This window comes from Falco biarmicus, chromosome 6 (genome assembly GCF_023638135.1).
Source record: "Falco biarmicus isolate bFalBia1 chromosome 6, bFalBia1.pri, whole genome shotgun sequence".
NCBI classification, from domain to species: Eukaryota; Metazoa; Chordata; class Aves; order Falconiformes; family Falconidae; genus Falco; species Falco biarmicus.
This window is the reverse complement of record NC_079293.1, coordinates 84,599,769-84,617,988: the sequence shown is the minus strand read 5'-3', so window position 1 is coordinate 84,617,988 and position 18,220 is coordinate 84,599,769. Positions and strand designations below refer to the sequence as shown.

Here is an 18,220-nt window from a genome sequence, read left to right as displayed (position 1 = left end):
CCTGGGGAACACCACTTGTGACTGGCCATCAGCGGGATGTAACTCCATTCACCACCACTCTTTGGGCTTGGCCATCCAGACAGCTTTTTGCCCAGTGTAGAGTACACCTGCCCAAGCCATGGGCAGCCAGTTTCTCCAGGAGATGCTGTGGGAGACGGTGTCTGTGGCTTTACTAAGGTCCAACAGACAACATCCACAGCCTTTCCCTCATCCACTAGGTAGGTTATCTTGTGCTAGAAGGAGATCAGGTTTTTTTCCAGCAGGACCTTCCTTTCATAACCCCATGCTGGCTGGGCCTGATCTCCCAGTTGTCCTGCACATGCCACATTATGGAGCAGATCAACCTGAGTGCCATCACCTTCCCCAGCACCGAGGTCAGGCTGACAGGCCTGCAGTTCCCCAGCTCCTCCTTCCTGCCCTTCCTGTAGATGAGCATTACATTAGCTAATTTCCATTCTTCTGGGACCTCTCCAGTTTGCCAGGCCTGCCGATAAACAATGGAGTGGTTTGTCCAGCTCCCTCAGTACCCTCAGTGGATCCCATCCAGTCCCACAGACTTCTGCATGTTTAAGTGGAGCAGCAGGTCACTAACAGTTTCCTCCTGGACTGTGGGGACTCCATTCTGCTCCTCCTCGTCCCTGGCTTCCAGCTGAGGGAGCTGAGTGCCCTGAGAGTAACGGGTCTTGCTATTAAAGAATGCGGCAAAGAAAGCGTTAAAGTACCTCGGCCTTTTCCTCATCCTTTGTGGCAATGTTCCCCACCGCATCCAATAAAGGATGGAGGTTATTCTTGGGCATCCGTTTGTTTCTAACATGGTTTTTTGTTATCTTTTATGGCAGTGGCCAGCCTGAGTTCTAGCTGGGCTTTTGGCTCTCTAATCTTCACCCTGCATAACCTCGTGACATCCTTACAGTCCTCCAGAGTTGCCTGCCCCTTCTTCCAAAGCTGGTAAGCTCTCCTTTTTCCCTGAGTTCCAGCCAAAGCTCTCTGTTCAGCCAGGCCGGTCTTCTTCCCCACCAGGTCGTCTTTCAGCACATGGGGACAGCCTGCTCTTACACCCTTTTAAGACTACCTTCTTGAAGAATGTCCAGCCTTCCTGGACCCCTTGGCCCTTCAGGGCTATCTCCCAAGGGACTCTGTCAACCAGGCTCTTAAACAGGCCAATGATGGCCCTTTAGAAATCCAAGGCAGCACTTCTGCTGACCCCCCTCCTTACTTTTTTGGGTATAGAAAACTCTTATCATCTCATGATCACTATGCCCGAGACATCCGACGACGACCACCAGTCCTTTGCTGTTTGAAAACAGCAGGTCCAGCAGGGCATCTCCCCTGGCTGGCTCACCGACCAGCTGTGCCAGGGAATTATCTTCCACACACTCCAGGAACCTCCCAGACTGTTTCCTCTCTGCTGTGTTGTGTTTCCAGCGGACATCTGGTAGGTTGAATTCCCCCAGGAGGACAAAGGCTAGCAATCTTGAGACTTCTCCCAGCTGCTTGTAGAATGTTTCATCTGTCTCTTCATCCAGGTTGGGTGGTCTATAATGGACTCCCACCAGGGTATCTGCCTTGTTGGCTCTCCCCCTGATTCCTACCCATCCACACTCAACCCTACTGTCACCATCATTAAGCTCTAGGCAGTCAAAACACTCCCTGACATACAGAGGTACTCCGGCATCACCTTTCTTCTGAAGAGTTTGTAGCCATCCATGTATGGTGATTCCGTAATTCTTTACTTGTTGTAGGTCTTTGCCTTACTCAAAATACATAACATCTACTGCTTATTTAGTGACCTGATATGTTTTTGAAAAATTCAAATTTTAGTAACCTTTATTTTTTAAGGATTCAGAAATAAATCATGTGTTGCAATTGTTCAATCTAGACATGAAATCAAGAAAGATAAGAATGTGGAAAATTCCATCTCTTTCCCTTTTCTGGAAAAGGTAGATCTTCCCCTTGCTGTAGTCTTCTGAAGCCTCTCTGCCTTATGTGATGTTTTTTAAATAACTGCCTACGTTTCAAATGTTACTTGAATGAGAATTTTTCCCATGTATAACTTGTCCTTCAGGTAACTTTCACCCCTTTAAACATCATGCAGATAATCCAATATTTTTGATAACTTCTGCCACTTAGATGCTATAGAGTGTTAGAGAGAGAGGAAAAAGAGTACCAGAGCAAAAGTTTCATCATAATATTTACACCTCCATATAATTGACAGTGCTGACAAACCAGAAGTCATTCTTTAGTTTCATGAGGGGTTTTTGTTTTCTACAATTTTTTTCTACACGTTTCTACACATGAAAACACAATAATCCCTTAAGTATTCTGTGCTGAATTTCATCAGGCCTCTAACCTGAACTGTCTGACCTCATACAAATATTTCTCTTCCTGTTGTTTTTTGTTTGTTTTTGTTTTTTTCTCCTGTGCTTTGTCCTGTAGTCTTATCTTCATGTCCAAATTAATTTTGGGCATGTTCACAGAGCTGATTGCAGACAGACTTGAACTTTGTTCCCGCTGGGAGCCAGCTGGCTGAAGGCCAACTCTGGCCACGTTGCAGTGCTTGAGCTGATGAGCTGTACTTCTCAGCAGGTCCCATTAAATGCAGCTGAGCACCACACCAGCAGGGTCACAGCTTGCAGTTCAGCGGCAGCTTGTGCCTGCCCAGTTCAAACCATCAGCAAGGAAAGCTCACGCCTGTGTGTCATCCCCTGAGCAGAAAGACCTTTACCTGACTGCAGTCCCCCTCCTCCTGGCATTCCAAGGAAGGCATTTAATAATCTTCTGTACTTGTCTGTGCTAACTGTTGTTTGAACCCCCTTCTCATATTGTAATGCTTACCTTTTGCTGGGGTTTCTTTTTAGCTTACCTTGTAACACATTATTGAAACCTTTTATTATGACTTATCATGTGCTTTGCTAATTAAAACTTACATTCTGTTTTAACTTTTCTGCTTTTATCTCCCTGGCACAGGGAGGCATAGACTCATTCTTAGTAGTGTATGCATTAATTTGTGCTTTTTCCTTGATCTCTTTTTCATGTTTAGTTGACTGGAGATTGCAGTATGGTTACACTGGCCTGTCACTATATTTTCTCTCTAAAGGTAGTTGGGCATTTAGTACTGGCTCTTTCAGTAGCTGCCATCTCCCTTCCATCTCTTTGTCCCTTGGTTTACTTTCCTGAGAGACCTCCTCTGCCTGTTCTCTGAACCTGCTGGCCCTCACACTGCTGTACTCATCTTTGCAGAATACCAGTCTCATCCTGCAATTGCTTTCAATCCTAGTACTACACACCTGCAAAGTCTTGGTCAGGTATTTTCTAATGGAACAAAATCTATTTCATGTGTTCCCTCAAAAGTTTCGTTCAGCTTTGAAAAGGAGAAAGCACCCTCAGTGCATTTTCATGCTCTTTAGCATAGGTCTAAGCTTAGTCCCTCTGTAAGAAGCAGTTCTTGCCATTGGGATGCACCATTTTGTCCTTCAGAAAAGCCTTGGCCACCTCTGTCTCCTAGCGAGCTAGTGACATTTCACAACATTGAAGATCCTGCCCCCTTTCCCATATTCTATTTAGCCCCGTACTCACTCCACCACTGATGTGCAAATCCCAATAAAAGTTGAATATGTTATTTTAACTAAAGACTGAAAACAGGAATATCACATTTATCCTTGATTGATATGTCCCTGAGTGCCTCTCAGAACTATTTCTTGCAGTGTTCTTGGTGGCTGGGGGTAGCTTTTCATTTATGCATGAGACAACAGAGTCCTTCTCTTACATCACACACATATAGTCATGAATATGTAGTATTTTCTTAGAGCCTGATGTGAAATAAATGCCAAAAGCAGTTTTGAAGTTTGCTCAAAATCACAAGACAGGATTTATTTTTTAATCTCAGCTGGGATGGGAGTATATGTAATTTGGCAAGAGAAATCCTAAGTATATATAAAAAAGTTTTAATACTGAGTTTGCAGCAAGTACACTGACAATTGGAAGAATCTCTGGCTCTTTACTTCTGAAAGGGCTCTTCCTCTGCACCTTTCTCCAACCATCCTCCACTGTAACTGCTATCCCCCCCGTAAACAAAATCTGAGCCCCAGCCAATTTCAGCTCAGAAGCTGCCTGAGCAGATACGGTTTCTATGTATTTAGTAATCCTCACTGCATCCTTTTTCCAGAAGCTCAGCCTTAAAATAAGTGTTAGCAGGAAAATGATGTAGTGTTGCTTTTCTTCTTATGCCTGTCCCAAGATACATTTCACACCTCTAAGGAAGAACTGTTCTCCCTCCCCGAGTTTGAAAACTGTATATTTAAATGATGGTGACCTTATGCTTTATATGATTGACATGGTTAAGTGACTTTTACATCTTTCTTCTCCAGGATTCTCTGAGTGCTACCATTCATTGTTTAGGGATTCCTCTTCTTTCCATTTGTGCTTATACTGGCTGCTTTGCTTTCAGTGGCACTGCAAAGGCATAGCCGATAGGAGAATGTCTTACTGCTGCTCCATTACAGGGCATGAAACAGCTTCCAAGAAACTCATCTCAGCCTTCGAAGTCAGCTGGTGATAGTTTCTTTTTTACCCTTTAACTCATTGCTGACGCTTGATAAATAGCAAGTTCTAAATTGCTGCTATTAAAGTTGATGGGTCATTGTTGCAATGGAGAGAGACTTTTCACAATATATATTTAACCTGACAGTACGTGTGAATGTGTCACCCTTCAGCCCTGTTGGTTTCCAGGTTAACATTAAAACAATTTTGTGGAAGTGGGCAACAACAGAGGTTTCAGTTTTTGCAGCTGGGAGATCTTTGAGAAAAACCAATAAGGAAGGAAGTAAAGCATAAGTTTTTCCTAAGGGAGTACCTGTGTTCTGAAATACCACTCAGAGCAGTCCATACATTTAATGACATTAGTTCAACTAATCAAATAATATATAATTCTCTGTCTATGTGCGTATGTGTACATATATATGAATGTGTTATGTATAACATATTAGAAACCTTTGCATTTTGATAAAAACTTACCATTTAAAAAAATTAAGTTATTTGTATGATAAATGCCTATATGGTCTTATGTTCCTCCTTTGGTAGGAGTGGATTATTTTAAACAATACATTTAGCACAGTTTTAAATAGCATAGTATTGAACTAGTTATCGATACTGTTTTTGGCTTTCCATTAAAAACTCCCACATTTTAAAACACAATTGGTAAACAATTAGGAAAAACTAAAGACCCCAACAAATGAAAAGAACTGTAATAACTTTGTGAAAACAGGTTGTGTTTAGTGGCATTTTTAAACAAATAACTCCTATGGAAGAGTATTGAATATTAATATATAATAATGAAAACTCTCCAAAATCAAGAATTGAATGTATTCCAAAGTATCTTGTCTTTTCACCTTCTAAAACTGATTCTTCAGGACATGAGAGGTATGTTGCTAGGGAAGATGAAAAAGAAAACCTCACTACCTAACCTTGGGGGTTTTGTTCCCTTAACTTTAAGAATAAAAAGAACACTTTGTTCTTCTGTTTCAGTGCCATTCTGACACTACTGCAGTAAACAAGCGTACAAAATTAATTTTCTGTTTTGATGACTATTTAAAAATTGTCAAGTTAACAATATAATAGATCTATCAAAAATGTATGATGACTTTGAAAACCAGTATCAATCCAAGGACTGTATAATACTTGCATTGTCTAACTTGAGTTCCCTACTTCTTTGTTTTGTCTATAGACACCCTATTTTTGGCCATCAAATTGTTGGGAGCCGGAAAACACAGACTATGGTCAGTGTAGAAATTTTTCCTCTTTCTTTTGGGAATTATGCATTATATGAATGAACACATCGTTACAGTCAGTCTTGTTCAATCATCCCACTGTTAAAAACATAATTATGTTTCATGTAGTCATTTTGTGCAAGAATTGCTGGTACTGAAATGAATGTGCTGTTACCTTTTCCAAAGTTTATTAAAAGTTCGTTAAAGTCAGATTTGGAGTTGATCTGAGGGGAAAAAAAAGTGTCAAAACTCAAAACCTACCTTGCCATCTACAACTTCTGTTTGCTTCAGGAAGTGTAATTATTTACAGTGACAGTCTCAGCGAAGCAGAGGACGCTTTGTTGATGGTTGTGCAATAGTTATTCTCAGATTCAGACCTGAAAATGTGCCTAGTTTAGACCTCTTATTTCTGACATACACGGTGTGGAAAATTGTTTATTATGGAAACTTATGGGGTTCTAATAGGTACTGTATTAGAAAATACCTTGTTTCTTTGCCTGTTTCTTGGGTTTCTATTCATAAGTTACACATTGTAATTGCTGATGTGTGCTTAGACAGGAAAATCTGAAGATAATGGGTAGTAACATTTTACAAATAACTCATAAAAATGATAAATCAGGTGCCTCTGTACACCAAATAGTGACATGATTTTTAAAGAAAATGGTTTATCTATGAACATATGACTCTCCTGTTCATTCTAATCTAGACTGTAAGTACTAAGCTCATCTGAAGACCAGGTCACTTTTTTAGGTAACCAAGCATGTACGTGATAGCTTAACTTTTCAAAAACTCAGACTTTGGAAGTCTCTATTTATAGCTTTTTGGAAATTTAAATACCTGTAGTGGATTCAGTCTCAGCCCTTGGGAGCTGAAGACCACAGGGATGGATGGTTCCAATAGATGCTTGCTTCCTTTCTGCAACAGAAACTGTTTAATTTCAAATACATCGCTAACTAAAAGAATTTCAAGATGAGGCTCTCAGCAGAGCTGAGGGCCTTCAAGGTAGAATTTGAAAATGGTAAAAGTTTCCTCATCCTATAGAAGGAGGAAAATGTTTATCTTTCTGTAAAATTTGTAAAAAACTGAGATTTGAAGTTGTCCAGCAAATAGTTATTGAAAGCTACAAAGGAGAAGTGATTCATACCACACCTGAGTGATTAACCACTCCATGTGAGGAAATTAGTTGCTGAAGGAGAAAAGCTTACCACTTATTTCAATGTGTTTTTTTCCTTTCCTTGAAAGTGTTATTTGCTTTTCTCAGAGGCACACTTCAGTATAGTCTCCTAGTATGTCAAAGATCAGAAAGTAATTTATTACGGTTTTAAGAGACTGAGTTGTTTAGCTGTAATGTGTATTACATTACCAGGGGGATTTTAATAAATAAATATAGGCTTAACAGGTTTGAACTTGAGATCAGGCTGAGAAAGTTTCTATTAATATCCATTAATCTAAATTAGGAGAGACTAACTTTCTAGTCAGAGCTGACCCATTGGATTGGGGAATGAATTACAGACTCTAGTCAGTAAACAGAAATCTTATATAATCTGTCCAATATTTGCATGCCAAAAATACAGAATTAAACTTGGGATCAGTTTCTTCATCATGCAGGGAGGTGCCAGTGTTGCACAGTAGACATACTTGTTACAGACCTTTTGTGATTTAAATATAAGACCTGTAAAATATGTTCCAGTTGGTGAATTTACACTCTTCTGTAGCAGAGGGGTGAATGAAGGGAAAGCCCCAATCCTTCCATCTCATTGCTCCTTCTGAGTCATGAGCCAAAGGTTATCTTAACAAAGGTGTTCTTAACACGCCTGTTCAGAAACCCACCCACAGCTCCCTCATACAGCAGGGTCAGAGCATTGCAGAAGACCTACCTAAGGTGGCTGTGTGTCACCAGAATTGGCTAACGCTAGTGGAAAATTCACAGGAAAACTAAATTTTTGAGACAACTTTTCAATAGTGTTCTTATTAGCTTATCATCTTCCCAGTCCCAGAAATTAGCCTTTGCCTTGTGGCCTGTGGATTTTTTTCCAATATCTTTCTATGAATGTAAAGAGAAGGCAGATAAGGGGAGAAGTGAATACAGCTGCTTGCAAAAAAGCATCACATTATAAATGTTACAAACAGTGGTCATCAGAGGAATACAGAAAAATCAAACAGATAATCAAGAATCCAAAACAAATGTAAAATAGGATTGAAAGAATTTGAGGATGTTAAAAGATAGATTCCACCTCAAATACACTCCAAAGAGATCCTGCAGATGTTCACAGTAATTCTGTTACTTCCTAGAAAACATAGTAAATAGAATTTATGCTATTACAGTTATGCAAATAATTTTGCACTTCTAATGTATTATGGTGCTGTGCAGTGCGTCCGTTTTCATGGACTTTTCCTGAAGAAGCTTGAAACTGTGCTCCTAAAACTAATGACTGTGGTAGGCATTAGAAGTCTTTCAAGGCCAGCAAGAAGTAAGCTTTCTCTGTAATCTTCCTTTATCAAAATGATTAACAAACCACTTTCTTTGGCATTGACCTAAATTTACAAGTCTTTGAGAACAAACTACAATTTTATTTTAATTTAAATATTACTCCCAACCACTTACCATTACTCACCCATAGCTGGGCTACTGTCCAGAATGTAGCATACTGCCGAGAAAATACTTAATCTTACACTAGAAATTAAATGAGATTGAGATACGGCATGTCTTAATTTATTACGAGAGCTAACTCAAAAACAAATAATCTTTACATCTATGTTATTTCTAATTCCACATCAGATTGTAATATCAAATATTTTCTTTAATAAAGATTTATCTGAAGAATTTTTGAAGAAAAAAGACATGGAAACAGAATCTTCCAATATGTCAAGAAACTGCAGACCCATTCTCATAATAAAGATACAGCGTAGTGCTGTGTCTTGGTGACAAAAGGTGGGCTTGGATTAATTTATTGTATGTCAAAGTGGAATCGTGTAGCCTTTGATTTTGATTGTAACTATCAAAATATCAACCACCTGATCATTCTGTGGTTACTAAGGAACCACTCATTTTTACAAAGTGCTTAAAGTCTCCCTCCCTTTTTAATGAAAATCATGCTATAAGAGATCTCAAGAGAGATACCTCAAACTACAAATAATTTTTAAAAATATAGGTTCTTAGGTTCTGTCTGTTGAAGATACCCATTTTAATGCTGTATGTCTTGGAGTCCACCATGCAGGACACATTGTTCTGTGTAGAATCCCATTGGTTTCAGTGGGGTTTTATTAACGAAAACAAGTATGCACATTTATAATATTTTTTTCTTTAAGCCCAGTGTATTTCAAATCCTTTCACGTTTCTTGAGTTAAGTCATGTTTCTGAATTATGATTTGGCTTTGTGACAAATAGAATTGGATCTCAGTTCAGAAAACTGGCTCTGGAAAGGAACACAAGTAATGGCTGAGCGTGTGACCTACCTGTAATCTCTTTCCTTACAGATGTAATTTTTTTAACTGACATAATTTATTTCTCTCAGATTAAAAACAGTTCATGTCATTAAGAACTGATTAAATATGGAGATTTTTTATGTCCGTTGCATCTCAGAAAGGGGAAATATAAAGCCACATATGAAATTGTTATTCCATATGGATTTGGCCTCAGTTCTTATGGGACCCGTCAGGTTCTCTTGGAGTTTTTGTGACTCACAGGTATTGCCAATTTGAGGAATTCAGTTCCTTACTGTTTTTGAGCAAGATAAATAAGAAATACAGAAGGTTAGGGGAAAATTCCATTCACAACAAAATAGCAATTATTTCTGTGTTTGGAAAGCTCAAGCCTAAGCCTAAGCAAACAAATGAACACAGCTGTGACAATGTAAGAGGCTTATAAGAATTTCAAACGTATAAGATATTAAGAAGAATTAGTAACTTTTACTTATTTTCTCTAGTGCGCATTTTGTCGATGGTTAGACTCAAAAGTGTTTGTGATACACAGACCTTTTCTTACAGTTAGCTGCATATTAAAAAAAAAATGTTGAAAGGAGAGACAGAATAAAATTTCACAAGTACCACAGTCACTTACAGTGTTAAGGAGGTTTGGACCAATACTGGAAGACAACAGTCCGCTACATCTATATAGTTGCAAGAGGCTGCTGTTTGAGCCTTGTAATTTTATGTGTGTGCATTTCTCCCAAGTGAGTTAAAAATGGAGGAGGACTGCAGAATCTTGGGTAGGTTATGGAGAACACCATAAATAACTGATAATGCAACATGAGTTTAAGAGCACAAAACATGTGATCTGTAAATGATGCTAAATTAGACTGTTTTTCTATATATTCAAAGTAAATTTTTAAATTCTGCTACTATGAAAAAGGGCAAGTTATGAAAAGGTACATATTTTCAATAGCCTTCCAGATAAAGTCGTGCCATGAAGGCAGTCTTCTAGGAAATTAGAGCACTTGCAGGAAAAACAAAAGGCTTAATTAATTGCTCCTTTTAAAAGTGTGAGCTCCCTGTCTGGATAAGTGCTACCTCTAAACTTCTGTGACAGTTCTACGGACATTTAGGACTCTGTTATCCAGGCTGAGTTACAGTAAAATAAGGAAACCATCTACTTTTGCTATGTGAAAGTTGTCGTGTCATAGCTGTTGTTTGCCAGCATTTTTATGAAAGCAAAAGTCTGTCCTATTTAATTTTTCTTGATAATCAGCTAACAACTCAGTCTGTACAAAGCTCCCTTCCTAATGATACCTTCTTATAGCTTAAGAGTGAAATGACAGACCTCTCTGTGTTCATGTAGAGCCTCTGCTGCTCCGTTCTGAACAGGAGTCATTGCACCTGGCTCATCCGCCTCTGCTCTGCCAAACTTGCCGTCGTGCTAAAGAATATATAGTACACAGAAAGTAATTACAATCATGTATCAAGTTTTTCACATCTTGAAAATTCTCATATTGTTTTCTCTCTAGAGTTTGTTGCCTACTTATTTTACATGCCTAGCTTCAAATCCCTCTATGAACATTTGATTAGTTCAGGAATTTAATCTCTCATTCATCTGGCTGCATCCTTTCCTGTGGAGTAACTGACTAGAAGGAGAAATGCACAGAGGATGCTAAATATTGTTTCTTTGCCCGAATGATCAGGCAAGATTCCCTTGGCAACAGCTTATTAGTAAGCGATTTGTGTTTGAGAAATATTAAGCCCTATTTCTTACCTGAACTCTGCTGGAAAACTGTATGTGCTCAGCATCTCTGGAAGTCAGTCCATAATTATGAGTTAGTAGCTTGGGGCAAAACTGGTAGCAGAGTAGAATTTTCTTTGATATAAATTGTCAGACATGAATTAAAAATATATTTGTTAAAATTTATGCCATGAGAATGAGGAGAAATTTACCAGTGTCGATAGTTTCTGGAGAGCTCTGCAGTTCTGTAATCTTGCATCTTGATGTCCAGTTCCCATTTTTTCAACAGCTGATGCCAGCCAAAGTACATCAGCAATGACTCCTGCAAGCAATCCTCTTAGGTCCTTAACAGAGATCCCTCCTTTAAGGATCTGTCCCAAAGTGCCTCAAATACTGCTGGATCTCTAGGTGTAGTAAGGAGCAGACTCTTTCCACCAGACTCAAGTAATGCACTAAATTGCTGCCAAGACTGCATTGTGGCTCCTTACGTGTGTGCCTTTGCTTTGAGAAACTACATGTACAGAATATATTAACTAAGATCTTGGTGGCAGGACTAAGTGAGAAGACCAGTCTATAAAGGAGAATGGTCCCTGAAGAAAAAGGGCCAGTGCTTGCTAGGCATGAAATTTAATGTGGGCAGAACCGAATCAAATGAGCTGTAGGAAAGAGACTTAGCAGAAAGATGGAAGAGGTGACCTACAAGATTTTTTTCCACTCTGAATTCATATCCCATTATATTTCTCTGCAGAGCTACATAATTCACTCATTAGGAGCTATCTCTGTCATATAAATGATGAAAAGAAAGTCTCACTTCAACAAGCATGTCCCGAATTTTTTTCTGCTTCTTGCTAATTCTGACATTGACAACCACTGCAGCGAGGGCTCTGTAAGCAGGAGGCATTTCCTGAAAACGCTTTCCAGCCAGTTCACCACTTTAGAGTTTTACTTACTTGTAAACTTAGATATACTTACTGATTCTTTTTTTTGTTCCATAAATGTGTAATTTATTTCCGTAATCTGTGGAGCACGGAAAATGTGTTTGGCCAATACATTTGTATGCACGCATATGAAAAGGTAGCTGACCCAAGTACAGGTTTTCTGCAGTAATGTAAAATTTAAAGTAAAGTAAAGCTTTACTTTAAATGCATTGGTAATCTGAATCTAGTTCCCTTATAAACAGAGATAAAATTTCGTGTCAGAATAAGTTCCAAGATTTATAAACATAACTTGTAATTTTCAGAATTGCTTTCAAATTTCTGTGTTGATTTGTGTGTTTCATTACCAGTATGGAAACTGGGACTTTCAGGTCATGAAGGCAGCAGTGACAACAAACGGTGTTTTTCTCTAGTCGTGCACTATCATGCCACTGATAGCCCTCTGTCAGGTGGGCACTGAGTAATTGACCGCTTTGTCAAGTAATGATTACCTTCTGATGCCCTCCCTGTAGCTGATTTTTGCAGTTTAGAAGAAAATTCTTTTCATCCTCCAACATCAGCAGCCTTGCCTTGGATTGCACATGCCCTAAGTGGTTTCTTTGCAAAACCAGTGTATTTGGATTTGTTGTGCCTCCTTTTCTTAGCAGCTTTTCAGCAAGTGCATTTGGGTCCCCCTTAAATCTGAGTGCCTTAAGAGGTGGTAGAAAGCTTTTTTTTTTTTTTTTTTTTTTGTGCCAAAGCAGGGTATTAAATTCTTGAATGCAAATTGAGAGCATTATGATAACATCAAGAAGTATAAAATAATTCAATGGATGCAATTTTAAATTAGATTTGACAACAGGATATTTTTCATCTGATCCTATAGTTCATGTAGTAGTGACGACTCTTTCATACCTCTTTTGGTTACCCTGCAGGATTTTCCCAAGCCAACATCATCTGGGGACTTTTGTGTGTTGAAGATGAATTTGCCTTTTTCTAATTCTTGAGCTCTCTGATAGTTTGAGATTTGGTTTCGTTCTTGCCCTTGGCTTATGTTAGAAAGACCTCTACCCATCTAAATCTATAATAAAATTGCATTCCTTAAATGTTATAGAAACAGTGTGATCAAAGAATATAAAGTAGAGAAAGGGAAGAGTGTTTCAGGAGTTACATTTTTGACCATTTGGCAATTTAGTGCACACAAGCAATTATGGTCTTCCTTCTAACTTAATAGTATTAGCTTATACTAAAGAACATAGGCTTTTTTATAGGTACACAAGACTGATGGGTGACCCATTTGATCGCCTAAAAGTTGTTATCTTTTTGTTAAGACTAAGTGAAACTCAATAGCTGTTGCAAAGAGAAAAAAAATATATTTTTTTTATTGAATAAAAGCAGAGGTGACCTGGAGAAAGTATAAACAGCCCTAGAAATCCCACTGATTAAATGAGATCGTTGATTTCATTTTCTCCATCCTGCAGTCATGTTCTGTGCCGATTGTCCTGTAATTCTCCATCTGATGCTGGCACTCGCATACGGAGAGAGAACTTCTGCCTGCCCACAGGGCACTTTGAAACCCTCAGACCTTGCAATACATTTTATTTTCTTTGCTCTTTAAATACTGACTAAGCATGTACACACTGACTCTGAAACAAGAATTTTGACTCACAGAGAGTATGAAGTGAATCTGGCCTCAGCGGAGATAATGAGTGTTCCCTGAAAGTTAACGCCCACCATCGGGGCTGAATCAAGCTGTAACACCACTGGCACTGGGACAATTATGTAAGGACTTTAAGTTTGTGTACATGGTGGTGGATGTGTAGGTGGTGTTATCCATGAGCTTCAGAGGCCCAGTTGTACTTGCACTGAATTTAGCTGAGGCTTTTTCTCTGCTGTAGTGAGAGGGAGGGTTTAGCCTCTGTTTCGCAACAAGCTTAAATTCCTCAGTTTAACTTTTGGGTGAAAGCTCTGGATTTTTTTCAGTAAGTGTGTGTAATATAATGTGGACTCAGTCCAGGTTCTTGATTCTAGAGTGAAACCTGTCATTATAGCTATGATCTCATTTAAAGAAAAAAAATCTAAAGAGGTTTCTTAGGACCTTTCAGGTACAAATAAACAGTCAAGAATGAGATACCAAGGTAGCTAACTGTGAAAATGGGTTATTAACAGTTTAAAAACTTGCAAGAGGGAAAGCCCAGGCACCTTTTTCATGCAGCTCTCTCTAGAACACTCTGCAATCTGACTTTAAGTCTCATGTTGCTCATGTTTTTGAATGCCTGAATAGAATTTTCAACAGCGAGTAGTCTGTATTTATTGCACAGCTACCAAAGTGTGTTTTAGGACTGGTTTGTGGTTCAAATGCCCATTTATAAACATCAGTGGCTGTCTTTCATTATGAAATATTGCGTATTAATATTGCCTTTAAAATTTTTGGCAAATCTGTTTTCTCATGATAATCTATCACTTCTAAAGCACAAGTTATAGCATCTAATATATAATTCAGTTTAGTGGAGGCAATTATGTTGATTGCAAAATCCATCAGAATACACTGGCTCTAAAAATAAGAGTGTATGTGGCAGTCCATATTTAGCAAATTGAGGTTATTAATCAGACCCTGTTCCTTGCATATAATTCATCCATACGTTAAGCATTTTTCAGCACCCTTGTCAGGGAGTGGCAAGAGCAGGCAGCTCTGCAAGGGAAGGTAAGCAAGAACCGAGGGTGGCAATAGTGCAGGTGGGAGCAATGTTCTCTCTGACAAAGTCTCAAGTGATCAGGGAGGTCCAAGGTCCAGCCAAGAAGCCAGAGCAGAGTCGGTAGGTCACAGGGCTGGTTAGAGGCATGTCTACAATGTAGCTCAAGCTGGGGCCAGGCGAAGTAGCTGGGCTTAAGCGCAGCTCCTGGGCACAGGGAGCCTCAGCACGGACCTGGATGGGCTGCTCAGGGCAATTGGTGGACTGAGGACCCTGACCAGGACCTTTGCGGGGCAGATAATTAGAGAAGTATACAGAAAAATAGAGGAGTTTAGCTGGAGACCCTTCCTGCAGATTGTACTTCTGTTTGAAGCTGTAAGATCACTGGCAACTTGTACAAACCACAGGATTAGAAAAGCAGACACTGTTGTTCTCTGAAATGCTGAGGGTCATCACTCTGCTTGGAGAGGGAAAGTGACTGACACCATCCCCACGTGCTCAAGGTCAGGTTACTGGACACACAGTTACTTCACATGTGTTTTGGTGCAGAAAGGAGCAGTACCTGCGAAAGATGGAAATATCCATATTTCATATCTTATTGTTTTACAAGCCAGAAGAACAAAATCCTCATTTCTCTGTGTCTTCAAACTTTCTGGCTGGAAATGAGAGTGACGTTCACATTTTTCTTGCTTTCCAATGTGCTAGTGAATTTTGTTACAGACAAGCCAAAGAATACGATAATGAGAGCGTGAACTGGTGAACTCAAATTTCTGAGCTGATGCCAGCTTCTCGTGTGACTATGAGCAGACTTAAACAGATCCTCAGACATGCATTTCTATAATAAGGATGTAATTGTTAGCATGTAGCAATGGCAGTAAATTGAGTCAAAGAGTAGGAATGCCCTGGAGGACTACTTTCTTCTACACTAGTGGATATGTTGTATTTCCCAAATAACTAAATCTTAATTGAGCATATACTGCCTTACCCGCACTGGCACATAAAACCATTTCTGACTTAAAGAATCCAAGCCACGGGTGTTAAAAACTTTAAGCTCCTGAAGGGGAGAGTATCCAGAGAAAAAAGTTTTGGGGGATGAACATGATTTTTTGAGTCTTGTCTAAGATATGCTCATAATGAAAAACAAATTTGCTATGGAGTTGGAGCAAAAAAGGCCATTAAAAAAAACCCTGCAGGGAAAATACTGTAGTCCAGTCACCCAGTGAAGACAAGACTGTTCTTAGACCCAGTATCAGATTAATAGTGTGGCAAACTAATTCCTCTTGCCTGCTCCTGGTGACCTGGTTGTTGTTTTGCCACTGTTGAGAACTTTGTGATCTGACGATGTTTTTTTGTTAAAATTGATCCTGACGGAAACATGGACAGTCATCCACCTCTGCAGCAACATTTTTTGTTGGAGATAGCAGGAGATGCTAATCACAAAATATACCCCCAATGGGACTCAAGGAAGTGCTATGCTAACTAAAGGTGCCTATACAGGGACCATGAGAATGTGGTTTACAACAGCTTAAACAAGTGCAGAGAACAGGGAGTTTGTTTTGTTTCTGTTCAGATGGTATTAGAGTGGTTGGATTACACAAAATTTGACCCCTGGAGTTCTCAGAACTGTCTGCACATTTCTATTAAATATGTATTTTATTGAATATGTATTTAATTCATAAACATGAATTTTAAAATTAATATTTTAAAGGGGTTTAAGGATTATTTTTTTCTTGTTCAATGAAATAACTGATTGTGAAGGACAAGAGAGGAAAATGTTTAACTGTAAAAGAAGCTAAATAACAAAGACCATCTCTCTCCTCAGTATTGTCTTACCACTGTACTGATTGTGGATGCAACCTAGGTACAAAGGGTCCAGAATTCATCCCTTCATCTTTTTGTGACATTTCAGCATGCATGCCAATGCATTAGTGTAAGTGTATATTAATATTAAAATGCATAGAAACGGAGGCTATAGAAACTGTTTGTCTCTATGCTTGGTTTGTGATGTGGATTTGTATCTGTATTTATAGATTTTGTAGACACAGAAATTGCATTGGAACCAGAGAGGATATGGGAGTGCAGGGAATAGAGAAAGTGGCTGCTTATGGGGGTGGAAAGTGAAAAAGTATGAAAGAACACAGACCATATCACACACAAAAAAAAAGGCGGGAAGGGGAGGGGGGGGAGATGACAAAAACTGCATTAACATGTAACTTCATTTTACATCAAGTAACAACTGTAACTGCAGCTGGAGTTATTAGAAGTGCTTGTCATCAGTTCCACTGAAAGAGCATCCACTGGAGTGGGTTTGCATACGTTTGCAGGTGACTTGTCAGAAATAAATGTTTCCATGGAGTCGTAAAACATAATTGGTTTGACTACCTTAAAAATCAAAGCTATATATAAGATGAGCACTTCCCTCTTCCTAGGGATTTCAACAGTTTAGCTCCTCTGTGAAGTTATTCCTCTCTGCTCCTGTAGTTGACCAACTGGCAGTCAGGAAGCAGGAACAGTAAACCACAGCCAGTAAATGTGGGTGTTTTCGCTGATCATAAAAACCATGCATAAGTTAAGGTTTTCTTACCTACACTGATCAAAAGATTACTGCATCTCACACATAAGAAAGTGCTCTGAAGTAATGAAGTGGGTAAATATTGCACAATAAGGAATTGTGCCGCACTCATTCTCTTGCTGGTGGAGGAAGCTGCACGATATTCAGAGTTGATGTGAAGTATTTGTTGCTAAATAAAGTCTAATGGAAATGTATGTTGTTCAAGTGTAACGGAGTGCATAAAGAATTCAGGAGCGAGCAACGTGATGCAAGCCCCTGTGCTGTTTATGTAGTCTTTGAGTTTCATTTTCCTCCCTGTGTCCTTTCAGTATTTAGCTGTCAGTATTCTACTTTATTAAGATTCTCCTCTGTTTGAATGAGGTGGAGGCAGAACAGCTCTGCTGAAGGATTTTGGATCCAGAAAAAAATGAAAGAATGTTTTTCCCATTATATCTAATACATGATAGATTTTTTTTCATTTTTAGCCTCTTGTTTTCTGTTTTAAATATTGGTTATAGCAGACTAATCTGTATAAGACTTGAATTTTATCTAGATTTAATTTTTAGCTAAAATCTTCTTAGACTGACATTTTGTGATTTCTAAATATAGAGTAAAAATACATAAAACCATGTATATGCATTCTTAAAAACCTATTTGAGTAATATAGCAGCAGCTCCTGATAAAACTCTTATGCATTTTGAGTTATACTCACAGTTTCAAAAATGTTTTTGCCATTTTTTCTTTAATGTGCTAGTTGCCTGGCAGTTAAAGCACTTCACCCAAGTATCTCATACATTTTGTATATGATGTCTTGCATAAAGCAGATTTTATAATTATTTAATGAATCTCTGTATCTGACCCATCATTTTAGTTACAATGCTGTTAGCATTGACCCTGTATTTAAAGACTTTTAGAACAGGGGGAGAAATCAAACCAGAAAAAGCTAGCAGTAAAACAGACATGAAGTCTCTATATTTCTGGTCTGCTGTGTTTGTGAGATAGTATCAAATTCTGTTATTTTATTCTGTTCCAGCCGTTTACCTCTGCAAGCGGACAATGCAAAACAAAGCAAGGCTAGAGCTAGCAGACTATGAAGCTGTAAGTACATGGGGAAGGGCAAATTTCTCCGCTGGGTCTAATGA

At 38.8% G+C, this 18,220-nt stretch overlaps 1 protein-coding gene across 6 annotated transcripts in view; it reads left to right on the top strand.

Moving 5' to 3' along the window:
- RGS7 (regulator of G protein signaling 7) overlaps positions 1–18,220 on the top strand; it is a 253,970-nt gene that overhangs the window by 173,220 nt on the left and 62,530 nt on the right. For all 6 annotated transcript variants that reach the window (XM_056344535.1, XM_056344530.1, XM_056344533.1 and 3 more), the window contains 2 exons: positions 5,723–5,774; positions 18,112–18,176. In XM_056344535.1, the coding sequence (XP_056200510.1) occupies positions 5,723–5,774; positions 18,112–18,176 (117 nt within the window). The remainder of the gene's footprint in view (positions 1–5,722; positions 5,775–18,111; positions 18,177–18,220) is intronic.